The 14,444-nt window shown below is 39.4% G+C and overlaps 1 protein-coding gene across 8 annotated transcripts in view; it reads left to right on the plus strand.

Moving 5' to 3' along the window:
- CFAP91 (cilia and flagella associated protein 91) overlaps positions 1–14,444 on the plus strand; it is a 144,009-nt gene that overhangs the window by 67,345 nt on the left and 62,220 nt on the right. For all 8 annotated transcript variants that reach the window (XM_064594266.1, XM_045902945.3, XM_045902944.3 and 5 more), the window contains exons 7-10: positions 516–693; positions 5,045–5,202; positions 7,520–7,702; positions 8,940–9,082. In XM_064594266.1, the coding sequence (XP_064450336.1) occupies positions 516–693; positions 5,045–5,202; positions 7,520–7,702; positions 8,940–9,082 (662 nt within the window). The remainder of the gene's footprint in view (positions 1–515; positions 694–5,044; positions 5,203–7,519; positions 7,703–8,939; positions 9,083–14,444) is intronic.

Here is a 14,444-nt window from a genome sequence, read left to right on the forward strand (position 1 = left end):
GAGGAAAAGCTTTCAACCTCACTGTTGAGTATGATGTTAGCTGTGGGCTTGTCTATATAGTTCATTTTTGTTTCATTTCTCTAATAGAGAGGGAGTATAGAGTAGTAATAAGACCACAAGTGTCAGATTGCAATGTTCAAATCCTGATTTCTACCACTTACCAGCTGTGACCTTCTGTAAGTTACTTTGATATTTCCTTGTATTTCAAAATATTGATTTGTCTAATATAGGACATTCCAAGGTATGATTATTCAGTAGTCACGTGATATTCTTCAAATACTGTCTAGCATCTTATGTGCAACTAAAATGTCTTCTGGCTGAATAACTAACAAGAGATAGTACAGGGCACAGATAACAAGCTGTGAGGTACATCAGGAGGATGTTTGCTAATATCATTTCGTCTTGTCATAATCCTTGAAGTTCAAGACGACAGGAACTGAAAGGGAATAAACTAAATACTGAAAGGTACATGAGTTTGTCCATATGTTTCTAAAGTGCTTTGCTTCATCATCCAGGTCGAGGGCTCCCAGCAGGACAAGCTGAGGTTGAGATGATAGAACGTGCCCGGGAGAAGCGTGCTTGGGAAGCCACTCTTCCCTGTCTGAGTGACACCTCCCAGTTTGAGAAGAGGAGGAGGATGATGAATGCGATGGAGAGGAAGGAGTGGGCCTTCAGAGAGCAGGAGATTGAAAAGTAAGTTCTAGATTACCCAGACAGTTGCACCTGTGCTGGTGGAGTAATGTAAATACTTTTTATCTGTAAAGCATTTCCCCAAATGTATGGGTTTAAAAGCAACCTTCTACCTATAGAGATAGAAAGTTGGGTTTCTGTTTCTTTTGGGAATAATAGCTCTATAATTTTCTCTCTAACAACATAAAAATGTATAATGCCCTCCTTGTGTGTAAAGTTAAGCATGGAACTCAGATTTGAAGAATTCCTCAAAACATCTGTGATTCTTCTCTTCCTTTTTCTCTTTAAAGATTTTATTTATTTGACAGAGAGAGATACAGCGAGAGAGGGAACACAAGCAGTGGGAGTGGGAGAGGGAGAAGCAGGCTTCCTGCGGAGCAGGGAGCCCGATGGGGGGCTCGATCCCAGGACCCTGGGACCATGACCTGAGCCGAAGGCAGACGCTTAACGACTGAGCCACCCAGGCGCCCCTTCCTTTTTCTCTTTAGAGAAATTCTAGACTATCACAGAATCCCACTGAAATGCCTTTTTTTTTTTAAGAGTTTTAAAATTTATTTGACAGAGAGAGCAAGCACAAGCAGAGGGAACTGCAGAGGGAGAGGGAGAAGTAGGCTCCCCGCTGAGCGGGGAGCCCGATGTGGGGCTTGATCCCAGGACTCTGGGATCATGACCTGAGCTAAAGGCAGATGCTTAACTGACTAAGCTACCCAGGCACCCCTGAAATATCTTACTTTTTAAATTTTTTTTTAAAAGATTTATTTATTTATTTTGAGAGAGCGAGAATGAGAGAGAGAGAGAGAGTACATGAGTGGGGGAGGGTCAGAGGCAGAAGCAGACTCCCCGCCGAGCAGGGAGCCCGATGCGGGACTCGATCCCGGGACTCTGGGATCATGACCTGAGCCGAAGGCAGTCGCTTAACCAACTGAGCCACCCAGGCCCCCTCTTTTTAAATTTTTAAACTATAGTTCATTAACATACACTGCAATATTGGTTTCAGGATTAGAATTTAGTGGTTCATCACTTATATAGAATACCCAGTGCTCATCACAAGCGTCCTCCTTAATCCCCATCACCCATCTAGCCCATCCCCTTCCCACCTCCCTGCATCAACCCTCAGTTTGTTCTCCATTGGTAAGAGTCTCTTATGGTTTGCTTCCCTCTCTCCTTTTTCTTCCCCTTTCCATATGTTCATCTGTTTTGTTTCTTAAAATCTACATATGAGTGAAATAATATGGTATTTGCCTTTCTCTGACTGACTTATTTCACTCAACATAATATACTCTAGCTCCATCCACTTTGTTACAAATGGCAACATTTCATTATTTTTTCATGGCTGAGTAACATTCCTGTGTGTGTGTGTGTGTGTGTGTGTATGCCATATCTTCTTTATCCATTCATCAGTCTTTCAAACTGACCCTTTCTGTTCATTCCCAGTGCCACTCTGCCTGGGCCTAGGCCCTCTTCATATCCATCAGCCTCCTAGCTAATCCTCTTATTCCTCCCGGTATTGGATTCACAGTCAGGACACCTTGGGTTCTAGCTACAGCTAATGGGGCATTTTCTATTTAAAAGACAAATTGTGGAATTCCTCAATTAAGAGATGAGCTCACGGTGCATAAATAACAATATGCTGAGGTACTTCTGGTTTTCAATCATTTAACTAATGTATTTTCAGTAATGAGGCTGTCCTTGGAATGTGTGGAAAGGATGAAAACCTCACAATTACAACTCCCTAGCAGTAAAGAAAGGAAAGGGGCGCCTGGGTGGCTCAGTTATTGGGCGTCTGCCTTCGGCTCAGGTCATGATCCCAGGGTCCTGGGATCGAGCCCTGCATCGGGCTCCCTGCTCAGCGGGAAGCCTGCTTCTCCCTCTCCCACTTCCCCTGCTTCTGTTCCCTTTCTTGCTGTGTCTCTCTCTGTCAAATAAATAAATAAAATCTTAAAAAAAAAAAAGGAAGGAAGGAAGGGAACTTGATGAGGTTGTCCTTTGTCCTAGGCTGAGCTGAGGCACTTCACTGCTCATCGCAATGCCACCACAGCCCCTGACGGTGTGCTTACACAAAAGAGAGTTAAGAACCAAGACACTTAGAGACTCAGCGTGGTTCTGAATTCAAAATATGTTTATCTTTTTACAACACCTTCTATTAACCCTGAATCCAGACTGTGTGATGTTTTGGTAAAAGCTTGCAATTAAAGAATGCAAAGTAGGTATCGGGTGCCCAATCCCGTCTGTAGAAAATTAAATTTATTGCTGCAATTTGGAGAGATATATGCTTATCAGAAGGGCATTAAAAACATTTAAAATGTTCCTGGCTCGTTCTGTTTGGGGTGGGTGGAGATTTGGGAAAATTATTGTGAGAAGGTAGCCTCTGAGCTGGGTGTTGAAGGGTTAGTAAGAAGCCATCAGGTAGATAATATTAGTGATGATGATGATGATATTCACAGAGCATGTTAAGTTGCAGAGTGCTTACTATGTGTTGGAGCCATGTTCCAAGCCACTAGTTCTCAAATTGTGGTCCACAAACCAGCAGCATCAGCATTACCTGGGAATTTGTTAGAAATCCAGATTTTCGGGCACCATCCCAGACCTACTGAGTCAGGTGGTCGACTCCAGATTATCTGATGCATGCTCAACTGTTGTACCATGTTGTATACATTAACTCATCTAATGCTCACAACAACCTTATGGGACAGATATGATTATGTCCATTTTATGACTGAAGGAATTGAGGTAAGTGATGAATTTGAGAATGAACTTAGGATTTCTAAGTCCAGAGAGAAAGGTGACTATTGGTTTGTGGCTTATTTTTAAAAACACCTGTTTCTCCATATTCACTTTTCACTACTTCCCCACCCTCCCCGGTATGTTTGCTTTGAGAAGCTCCACCAGTATGACATGTTAGCTCTGTCTCTAGTCCTTTGAGTTGAACTTTCCTCTGCTGAGGCCTCACTTTTCCCTTGTCTATGTGGCAAATCTCAATCCTTGTTTATCCTCAAGACTACAGAGTTAATGGCTCCTGTAAAGAAGCCCTCCCCACCTTCCTGGATCCACTGGGAATAGTGCTAGACATAGATGCTCTGTCATTTCTTCTCCTACAGTCTTCATTCTTCTGGCCTGGTATTTATCTCCTTATAAAATGCTAGTTGATATGCCTGCTCCAATAGAACAGTGCTTCTTGAGAGAAGGCGTTTTATCTTGTTCATCATTGTTTGTTTCCTGCCTGGCATTTGGTGAGCACTTAATAAATATTTGACAAATAAGTAGCTGAATAAATTACTCTATGAATTTTTAAGTAAGATTAAAATGTTCAAATGTCTATTTTAGGAAGGAAAATCTTGACAGCTGTGTGGAGCAAGATTGGAAGGAGAGAGTAGATTAGCAACTAGAGTCCAAGTTAGGAGAGGGATGATAAAAACATGAGCTAGGGAATGGATGCAAGAAGTGTTTTAGAGGAGGAATTGTTAGGGGAAGGAAGAAGATGTAAGAAAGGGTAGATTTCTGGGGGAACAAAATGAGTGGGGTTTTTTCTTGAAGTTGTCAAGGGATACCTGGAAATTCAAGTAGACAGGAATTCTGGTTCAGAAATACCTGGGCCGGAGGTACAGGTTTTGAAATTTTTTTTTTTTTTTAAGATTTTATTTATTTATTTGACAGAGAGAGACACAGCGAGAGCAGGAACACAAGCAGGGGGAGTGGGAGAGGGAGAAGCAGGCTTCCCGCTGAGCAGGGAGCCCAATGTGGGACTCGATCCCAGGACCCTGGGATCATGACCTGAGCTGAAGGCAGATGCTTAACGACTGAGCCACCCAGGCACCCGAGGTACAGGTTTTGAAGTCATGTGTACATTGTTGTATACACATGAGCAAGGTAGCTAGCTCTAGGAGAACAAGCTAAAGGTAAGCGGAAGGGAAACGAAGATTGATTGGATGTCTGTATGCGCCAGACACTGGCATTTTCACATTTATTCCTTAAAATATCATGCTGCCTCATTTTCTCTTCACTCATATTACTTAACTCCCCAGCCCATACCTGTGGGCCTGGAACCGTGCACAAACATCTTGTTGTTCATTTAGGCCCATCTGCCTGGAGAGCCCTTTTATTTACCTGGCATACTCTTCTTTGCATTTCAGAAATATGCTCATACATATTCCTTTTATAGAGAGACTCACTATTGAGTTGCGTCCCCCAAACACCCAATCCACTTGTCACACTTTTGGCAGAGCAGTCTTTTTAAGTACGTGAATATGATACCAGCCCAAAAAGAGGATCCTGTTTATGGCAGGTGTTTCCCTTCTCTCTAGTAGAACACTCTGGGATACCAAATAGGTCTTTATGTTTGGTGATTTACTTAAAGACTGCAGGAGATTCGCCTGGAAATTCTAAAAAAGCTGCTGAGAAAGCGTGATGAGAATCAAAACGAAGTGAACATGAAGCACCTGAATGCCCGATGGTGTCAATTGCAGGAAGCAAAGGAGGCAAAATTGGCACAGATTCAGCACACACATGTATCAGGTAATGGTGTAATATGAACAGTGAAGAGAATGGGAGGGTTGGCTTTGCTTTGAATCTTTGATCAAACCTGATTTAGATATAATTCTCTTGAGTCCTAGTGTTATTAAATAAGTAAAGGAGATGAATTATTTCTCAAAAGTAGAAGAGTGGAAGAAAATTCCTCACTAAGAAAGCCAAGTAATGATGTTCTAACAGGTAGTCAAGTTATTGACATTATTGTGATTATTGTGATGTTATTGTATATGTTTGTGTGTGGGGTGGGGTAAGTGTAAGGGGTTGGGCTTCCCATATTCATAGGTTGAAGTCCTGGATGGAAAGCCCTATTTCACAACCTTTTTTTTTTGTTGTTATTGCTCTTAAATGAGACATTTAGACATCTTTTCTCCTGCTCACCCTCTTCCATGAAATTTTAATACCATGGATATACTGTTTATCTGTTTATGTACTCTATCTGTACACATAAAAAGAGCAGTCAGTGGATGATTAGGAATGACTATATAAAATTTTTGAATTAAAATTAAAAAAGGGGCATCTGCATGGCTCAGTTGGTTAAGTGTCTGACTCTTGATTTCGGCTCAGGTCATGATCTCAGGGTCGTGAGATCAAGCCCCCACGTTGGGCTCCTCAGTGGGTGTGGAGCCTACTACTTAGGCTTCTCTCTCACTCTCTCCCTCTGCCCCTTGCCGCCCCCCACCTCTATCTCTCTCCCTCTCAAAAAAAATAATAAAAATGAATAAAAATTAAATTAAAAACTTTTAACTTATTAGTATTTAACTTTATAGTTTTATTTGCTTAGTAACTTTTTATGTAATTTACTTATAAAATTGTAATGTATCAATTATATGCAAATTAGCCATTTCTATGCATATTAGAATAATCACAATATTTAAAAAAATCAAATTTGTTATTTTTCTAGCAAAAGTAAAACAATTATAAAACTTCCTTAAAATTATTATCAGTGAACTTAACTTTTAACGTTTTCTTGATGTGAGAAAATAACTTTTAACTAGATGCTAGGTATGCCTAGATCTTTAGATATTGTCAACAATTTCTTTTCAATACTTCACAATACTAATGATGGGTTGACTAGCTTGCTTATTTTATTTTATTTTTATTTTATTTTATTATTATTACTTTTTTTTATTAATTCCTCCTGTCCCTCTCTCCAGCCCTCTGGGATCAGTAGCCTTCCAAATAAACTACCTGACACATGCCTTTGTCTCAGGCTCTGCCTTTGGGGGAACCAGGCTAAGACGACCTCAAATGTCACTTCCTCAGGGAGGCCTTCAAGAACCCCCCAATAAGTCGGGTGCCTGTTATCTGCTTTCACTTTTTTGCCCCTGAACGTTTTTGTGTGTGAGAAAATAACATTTAAATAGCTGTGAGATATGCAGTTAGATATTGTCAACATTTTTTTCATTTCCATACTTGATATAACTAATGATGAGCTGACTAACTTTTGTAGCTAACAAACTGAGGGTTGCTAGAGGGGAGGGGGTTAAAGGAGGGCACCTGAGGTAATGAGCACTGATGTTATATGCAACTGATGAATCACTAAATTTTACCTCTGAAACTAATAAAAAAAAAGATAAATAACCCCAAGTCACACACAAAAGCATGGAGAATCAAACATAAATGCCCACAAGGCAGCTGTGGTGCATGCAGCCGCCTCTTACGATAAGACTTTGCTATCCCACAGTATGATTTTCACCCATTGAGAGTGCACAGCGTGGAGCCCTCGAACGGGGTGGATCTGTGATAGGACTGAAAGAAAAGGAGCAGGCGGAGGTAGGAAGCATGACTCCTTAGAGTGCACAGCTGAGCCTTTTCCCTCTGTCGGCCAAACAGTTCTGAAAGCTCTAAGCTGGGATACATTATGTTTTATTCTGTTGTTAGCCAAGATGAAAAGAGATTATTGAAGAACCTGTAGTCTTCCCTCCCTTGCAATTATTTTCCTAGGAGAAAATAATTCTCCAAATCTCCACTGACCAGGTCTTTTTTTGGTTACTTTGAATTTCTTTCATTAGCTTGACAAACTTACTGAATACCCTTTCTTGCCTCAGAGCTTGGAATGCACTTATAAAAGATTTTTGATGAGTATCAACTGAGGATGCTAATTGACTCAGCTTCTGTCACTCCCACTTGTCTCATGATGCTCTGGGCCACACAGATGACAGACCTGGCTGCAGTGAGTGGTCATCATGAAATTCATTCAGTTCAGTAGCTTCCCTGTGAATAAAAGTAGAACTGGTTTATTATTATGCATTTATTCAGAACAATACTTTGAAGATAGTCACAGAGGTATGTTTTATTCTAGCGATCAGAAAACTTGTGGGAAAGGGAAAGAATATAGAAGGGAAGCTGGAGAGAAGGAATATCATCAGGGATTATTGTGATTATGCATCACAGGTCTATGGACCTCTGTCTCGTCTTGGTCGTTTCCCTGACAACAATTCAGAGGACTTTGTGGTAAAAAACCACTATCTCAACACCTATGAAGGTAAGCAATTTACATAATTACAAGTCCAGTATAAGAGGAGTATTGAAGTACTAGAAGGGAAGTATTAGATTAAAGGCTAAACAGCAAATAATATTTTCAAGAAATAGCAATGAACACATTTAATTTTATTAATACAAGTTCATATAAATCAATAAAAACTCCTAAGACCCAAGTAAATAAATGGATATACTGGGGCACCTGGGTGGCTCAGTTGGTTAAGCTGCTGCCTTCGGCCCAGGTCATGATTCCAGGGTCCTGGGATCAAGCCCTGCATTGGGCTCCTCGCTCAGCAGGGAGCCTGCTTCTCCCTCTCCTCCCCACTCGTGCTCTTTCTCGCTGTCTCTGTCTCTCACTCTCTCTCTCAAATAAATAAAATCTTAAAAAAATAAGTAAATGGATATATTGTATAACAATATAGCAGTGTTTAGCTACTAAACCTTTAAACATGTTCAGTGTCACTAATAATTTCTCATTTCACAAAAATGAAACGAATAAACTTTTATACCATGTTTACAAAGTAAACAAGGAATATATCATGAAATCAGTCTTTAAGAAGAAGTGCTAGAAAACTAGTGGGCAAGAAAATGGATAACTAGGGGATAAATTTATGGATTCATGGATTCATGGCCAAGATGATGAATTGATGGTCACAATGTTGAACTTGTAGCTCTGGCTGATCATCTCCAGAGCACAGTATGATAAATTGGTGTATATCCACTACAGAATGGTGGTCCCATGTATCATATGATCACCAATTTTCTGTTGGCTATTATCACAGAACTTATTACTTTTCTGTAGGGAAATATTTAATTAGAATGCATTTCTTGGGGTGCCTGGGTAGCTCAGTTAGTTAAGCGTCTGCCTTCAGCTCAGGTCATGATCCCAGGGTTCTGGGATCGAGCCCTGCATTGGACTCCCTGCTCCGTGGGGAGTCTGCTTCTCCCTCTGCCCCTTCCCCTGCTTGTGTGCTCTCTTTCTCTCTCTCTCTCAGATAAATAAATAAAATCTTTAAAAAAAAAGAATGCATTTCTCATTTTATGGTCTAAATTACTGAGAATATGAGTTAATTATGCAGAAATTTGCTTTACATGTTGGGGCCATGTCAATTATGTGAACTATATCTTATCAATAATTCTAAATGAAACCACTTGGCAAACAGCTACTAAAATTAACAATATGCCTTCAAAGCATTAAATTTAATCACTGAATATTAAAATCATGTACTTCCTTCCTGTAGGATTAGTTGAACTTGAGTCATGTCTCCCAGATTTTGTGACACAACCCCGAATTAGACCTCCAAAGCCAAAAGTCACTACCACGAAAGCTGGTTTTCTCAAGAGGGCAGCAAGGATGGACCATGAGTTGGCAGAAGTTCATAAGGTATGATGCTTATTCGTAGACAAGATGCTGTTAGTGGGACTTTCTCGCAGTGAAATGCTACATCTCCAAAACTGCAATGTCCAGTAGTTCTCAACACATGACTCTACATTTTTTCTCCTCTCCAGATTTTTATCTTCTGAAAGTTGCCAGTGCTATGTTGAACCAATGTTTTTTCCCCTCATTTCAAACCGTAGGAAAATCTGTTGGAGGCTCTTCTCCCCATTTGCAGAAGACATGCTACTTCCTAAAAGTGGTTCTGACTTTAGATCTACATAATAAAATCTGACACTACATTGAGGGGTTTGCAGCAAGTTTCTAGTGTTAGGAATTACTGCTGGTTTTAATAGTGTAATAGGCCTCATTTTTTCCCTTTTAGATTTATTACCAGAGCATCAGGAAGAAAGGGAGTCACGTTCAAGTCCTCTCTAATCTGGTTTAAAGCTCAATTAAATGAGAAAGTGCAATGGTTATCCCCATGAAACAAATACACAGCATCCACCAGCTGTGCTTGCTTCCTTTTTGTTAATTGGACTATAGGTGTAAAGACTCTAGAATTCATGATTTATGATCACTCTGCTCAGTCTTTAGCATGCATCAGAATCACCTAGAGGACATATTAAAACACATGTTGCTGGGCCCAACCCCCAAAGTCTCTGACTCAGTAGGTCTGGGGTGGGGCTGGAGTATTTGCATGTGTTACAAGTTTCTAGGTAATGCAGATCTGCAGGAACTACCCTTTGAGACTCACTGGTTATGACATAATCTCATCACTGGTCCATGAATTTGTTTGTTCAGTTGGTTTTAGTAATAGAATAAGAATCCACGGGAGCCCATATTCAATATAAAAATTAGGACCTCGGGGCACCTCGGTGGCTCAGTTGGTTAAGCGTCTGATTCTTGATTATAGCTCAGGTCATGATCTCTACTGGGCATGGAGCCTGCTTAAGATTCTTTCTCTTCCTTCCTCTGCCCCTACCCACCCTGCAAGTCACGCATGCGCTCTTTCTCTCTAAAAAAAAAAAAAAAGGACTTTGACAATCATTCATGTATCTTTCCCACCTCATCCCCCTCTCTCCATTTACCCATTCTGAACTCTGTGTTCATTATTCTCTCACTTCCTGTAAGTTTTTTTTCAAATACACTTTATTAGGGTATGGAAGTTCTCTTCTATTCCTAATTTACTAAAGCTTTTAATCATGTGTTCATGCTGAATTTTAGCACATGTTTTATCTGTTACCTATTGAGGTAATTATATATTTTTTTCTTTTTAAAATTATTGTAATAAGGAACATTTATAGTTTCTGGGGGTTTTTTGTTTTTGTATTTGTTTTACAAACAATCTGCCCTTACATACTGGGATGAACCTAATTTGGTCAAGGTGTTTTATTTTTAATACACTGTTGGGTATTAAGGAGGGCACTTGTGGCACCTGGGTGACTCAGTTGAGTCCCACATCAGGCTCCCTGCTCGGCAGGGAGTCTGCTTCTCCCTCTGACCCTCCCCCCTCTCATGTGCTCTTCTCTCTCTCTCTCTCTCAAATAAATAAATAAAATCTTTAAAAAAAAAAAAAAGGAGGGCACTTGTTATGATGAGCATGTGTGTTATATGTAAGTGATGAATCACTAAATTCGACTCCTAAAACTGATATTACATTATATGTTAACTAGAATTTAAATAAAAATTTGAAAAAGAAAAAAAAACAATACATTGTTGGATTTGATTTACTAATATGTTTTGCAGAATTTTGATTCCATATTCATGAGTGAAATGGCCTTATTTTTCTTTCTTAATTTTGACTCCATATGGCATTGGTGTCAGAGTTATGCAGGTCTTCTGAAATGACTTCAGAGTAGTCTTTCTTTTCTACTTTTGAAAGGAGTTTAAGTTTAAGATGATCTATTTCTTCAGATGACATTCTTCTGATGTTTTCTTCATGGGAAATTTCATGGGAAAATTCTAACTACTCCTTCAGTTTCCTTACTACTTACAGAACTGTCTGCATTGTTTTGGTAAATTACATTTTCTTTCTTATTTTAATTTCTTTTTTATTATTATTTTTATTTTTTTAGGGAGGGAGAGAAGAAGGGGGCAGAAGAGGGGCAGAGGCAGAGGAAGAGAGAGAAATCTTAGGCAGGCTCCATGCCCAGTGCAGAGCCCAATGCGGGGCTCAATCTCAGGACCCTGAGATCATGACCTGAGCCAAAACAAAGAGTTGGACACTTAACCGACTAAGCCAACCAGGTGCCCTGGTAAAATACATTTTCTTTGTAAAGTTTATTGCACCTAACTTTTCATATTTTTTGACATATGGTTGTTGATAGCATTATTTAAAATCTTTTTAGTGTTTGTGGTATCTATAATCATGCCTACTTTTTTCATTCATAATATTATTTATTTGTGCTTTCATTCTTTTTCCTTATTCAGTTTTACTGGAGGCTTATTAATTTTCTTGGTATTGTTTTTCCAAAGAATGAAATTTTGACTTTGTTGGTTTTCTCTACTATATATATTTTTTCATTTGCAGTAACTCCCATTCATATATATCTTTCTTCTTTCTTTTTGTTTTGTAGTTCTCTTCCTAACTTAAAGTAGACATGTAGCTCATTAATTTTCAGGCACTCATCAGTTTTATAGAAGTATTGAAGGGTGTTTCCTTCAAAACACGGATTGTGGTATAGTCCATTAGTTTTGATATGGACTGTTTATCAATATTAGTATCTAATTTTTTTTAAAGATTTTATTTATTTATTAGAGAGAGAGAGTTAGCTAGAGAGAGAGAACACAAGCAGGGGGAGTGAGAGAGGGAGAAGCAGGCTTCCCACCGAGCAGGGAGCCCGATGTGGGGCTCAATCCCAGGACCCTGGGATCATGACCTGAGCCAAAGGCAGACGCTTAACGACTGAGCCACCCAGGCGCCCCTAGTATCTAATTTTTTAAAACATCTGTTATGGTTCTTGAACCTGTATTTAAGTTTTTAAATTTCCAAATATGCAGGAATTTTAACTCTTTTTTTTTTAAGATTTTATTTATTTATTTGACAGAGAGAGACAGAGCGAGAGAGGGAACACAAGCAGGGGGAGTGGGAGAGGGAGAAGCAGGCCTCCCGCCGAGCAGAGAGGCCGATGTGGGGCTCGATCCCAGGACCCTGGGATCATGACCTGAGCCAAAGGCAGACGCTTAACGACTGAGCCACCCAGGCGCCCTAAGTTTTAACTCATTTTTGAATTCACTCCTAACTCCTTTACTTTGTGGTCAAGGATCCCTATTCTTTGAAACTTAGTGAGGCTTGTCTTGTGAACTAGCATATGGGTTTACATATAAAATAATCTAAGTCCACCGTCAGATAATCCTGTCACTTTCCATGCAGTGCCGGTCCCTTATAGCAGATTATTCCCCATTCATCCCTACTGTCCCTGTGGCATTGCTGTCGTTCACTTCACGGATCCATAGGCTATAATAGCCCAATACATTCTTACTCTTATTGCTTTAACAGTCATATTTTGGATCAATTAAAAATAAGAAAAAACAGTTTATTTTACTTCATTTATTCTTTCTATGCCACTGTTCCTTTCTTTATAGAAATGCAAGTCTCTGACCTATGTCACTTTGCTCCTGCCTGGAAAACTTGTTTTACCATTTATTATAGGGAAGTTCTCCTGGCAATGAATTCTCAGTTTTTGTCTCAGGAAGTCTTTATTTCTTCCTTTATTCTTCCAGTGGTTTTTTAAAGATATAATTCACATACCAGTAAATTCACTCTTTTAAAATAAACAGTTCAGTTGCTTTTAGTATACATATACACAAGATTGTTCAACCATCACCATTATCTAATTCTGAAACATTCTCATTATCCCAAAAAGAAACCACATACCCATTAGGAGTCACTCCCAATTACCTTCTTCCCCCTAGCCCCTGGCAACCACTAATCTTTCTTTTTATCGATTTGCCTATTCTGGACATTTCATATAAATGAAATCAAACAATGTATGGCCTTTTGTGTCTGGCTTCTTTAACTTAGCATGTTTTCAAAGTTCATGTTGTAGTAGGTACCTCATCACTTTTTATGACTATATGATATTCCATTGTGTGGATATATTACATTTTGTTTACCTGCTCATCAGTTGATACAGTTCGTAGAAATTTGAGTTGTTTCTACTTTTTATCTATTATAAATCATGCTGCTATGCACATTTGTGTACAGATTTTTGTGTGGACATAAGTTTTTCAGTTCTCTTGACTCTATACTTAGGAATGGAATGGAATGGAATGGAATGGAAAACCAGGTAATGGTTTTACTTTTTGAGGAACTGCTAGACTGTTTCAAAAGTGTCTACACTGTTTTACATTCCCACCAGGAATGTTTGAGGATTCTAATTTCTCCATATTTTTGCCATCACTTATTACTGCCCATCTTTTTTATTATAGCCATCCTAGATCACCCAGTGAGATACCTGGGTGGTATCTCATTATGGTTTAGATTTGCATTTGTCTAATGATTAATGAGTTTAATGATTAATCTTTTTCATGTGCCTTCTGGTCATTTGTATATCTTTTTTTTTCTTAAGATTTTATTTATTTGAGAGAGACAACATGAGAGAGAGAGCGAGCATGATCCAGGGGAAGGGACAGAGGGAGAGGGAGAAGCAGGCTTCCCGACGCAGGCCTTGATCCCAGGACCCTGAGATCATGACCTGAGCCAGAGACAGATGCTTAACCGACTGAGCCACCCGGCACGCCAAGTCATTTGTATATCTTTTTTGGAGAAATGTCTATTCAGATCCTTTGCTTATTTTTTAATTGGGTTGTCGTTTTTTTTTTTTTTAAGATTTTATTTATTTATTTGACAGAGAGAGACACAGCGAGAGAGGGAACATGAGCAGGGGGAGTGGGAGAGGGAGAAGCAGGCTTCCCACGGAGCAGGGAACCCAATGTGGGGCTTGATCCCAGGACCCTGGGATCATGGCCTGAGCTGAAGACAGATACTTAACAACTGAGCCACCCAGGCACCCCAATTGGGTTGTCTTTATTGTTTATTATAGACATTACTTTTAATGTCTATTTATTGTTGAGTTGTAAGAGTTCTGTATATATTCTGAGGACTATACCGTTGTCAGATATATGATTTGCAGATTTTCCTCCCATTCTGTGGGATGTCTTTTTACTTTGATAGTATCCTATGAAACATGTAAGTTTAAGATTGTGATCTTTTCAGTTTTGAATAATGTTTTTATTGTGTGTAGAATTCTAGGTTGGTCGGGGTTTTTTTCAACACTTCAGATATCACTCTACTCTGCATGGATGCTTTCTTTTAAGATTTTATTTATTTGAGAGAGAGAGAGAATGAGCAGGGAGAGAGGCAGAG

The sequence above is a fragment of the Mirounga angustirostris genome, unplaced genomic scaffold (genome assembly GCF_029215605.1).
Source record: "Mirounga angustirostris isolate CCGP_5_RB_7025 unplaced genomic scaffold, mMirAng1.0.hap1 SCAF_1, whole genome shotgun sequence".
In the NCBI taxonomy this organism is placed as follows: domain Eukaryota; kingdom Metazoa; phylum Chordata; class Mammalia; order Carnivora; family Phocidae; genus Mirounga; species Mirounga angustirostris.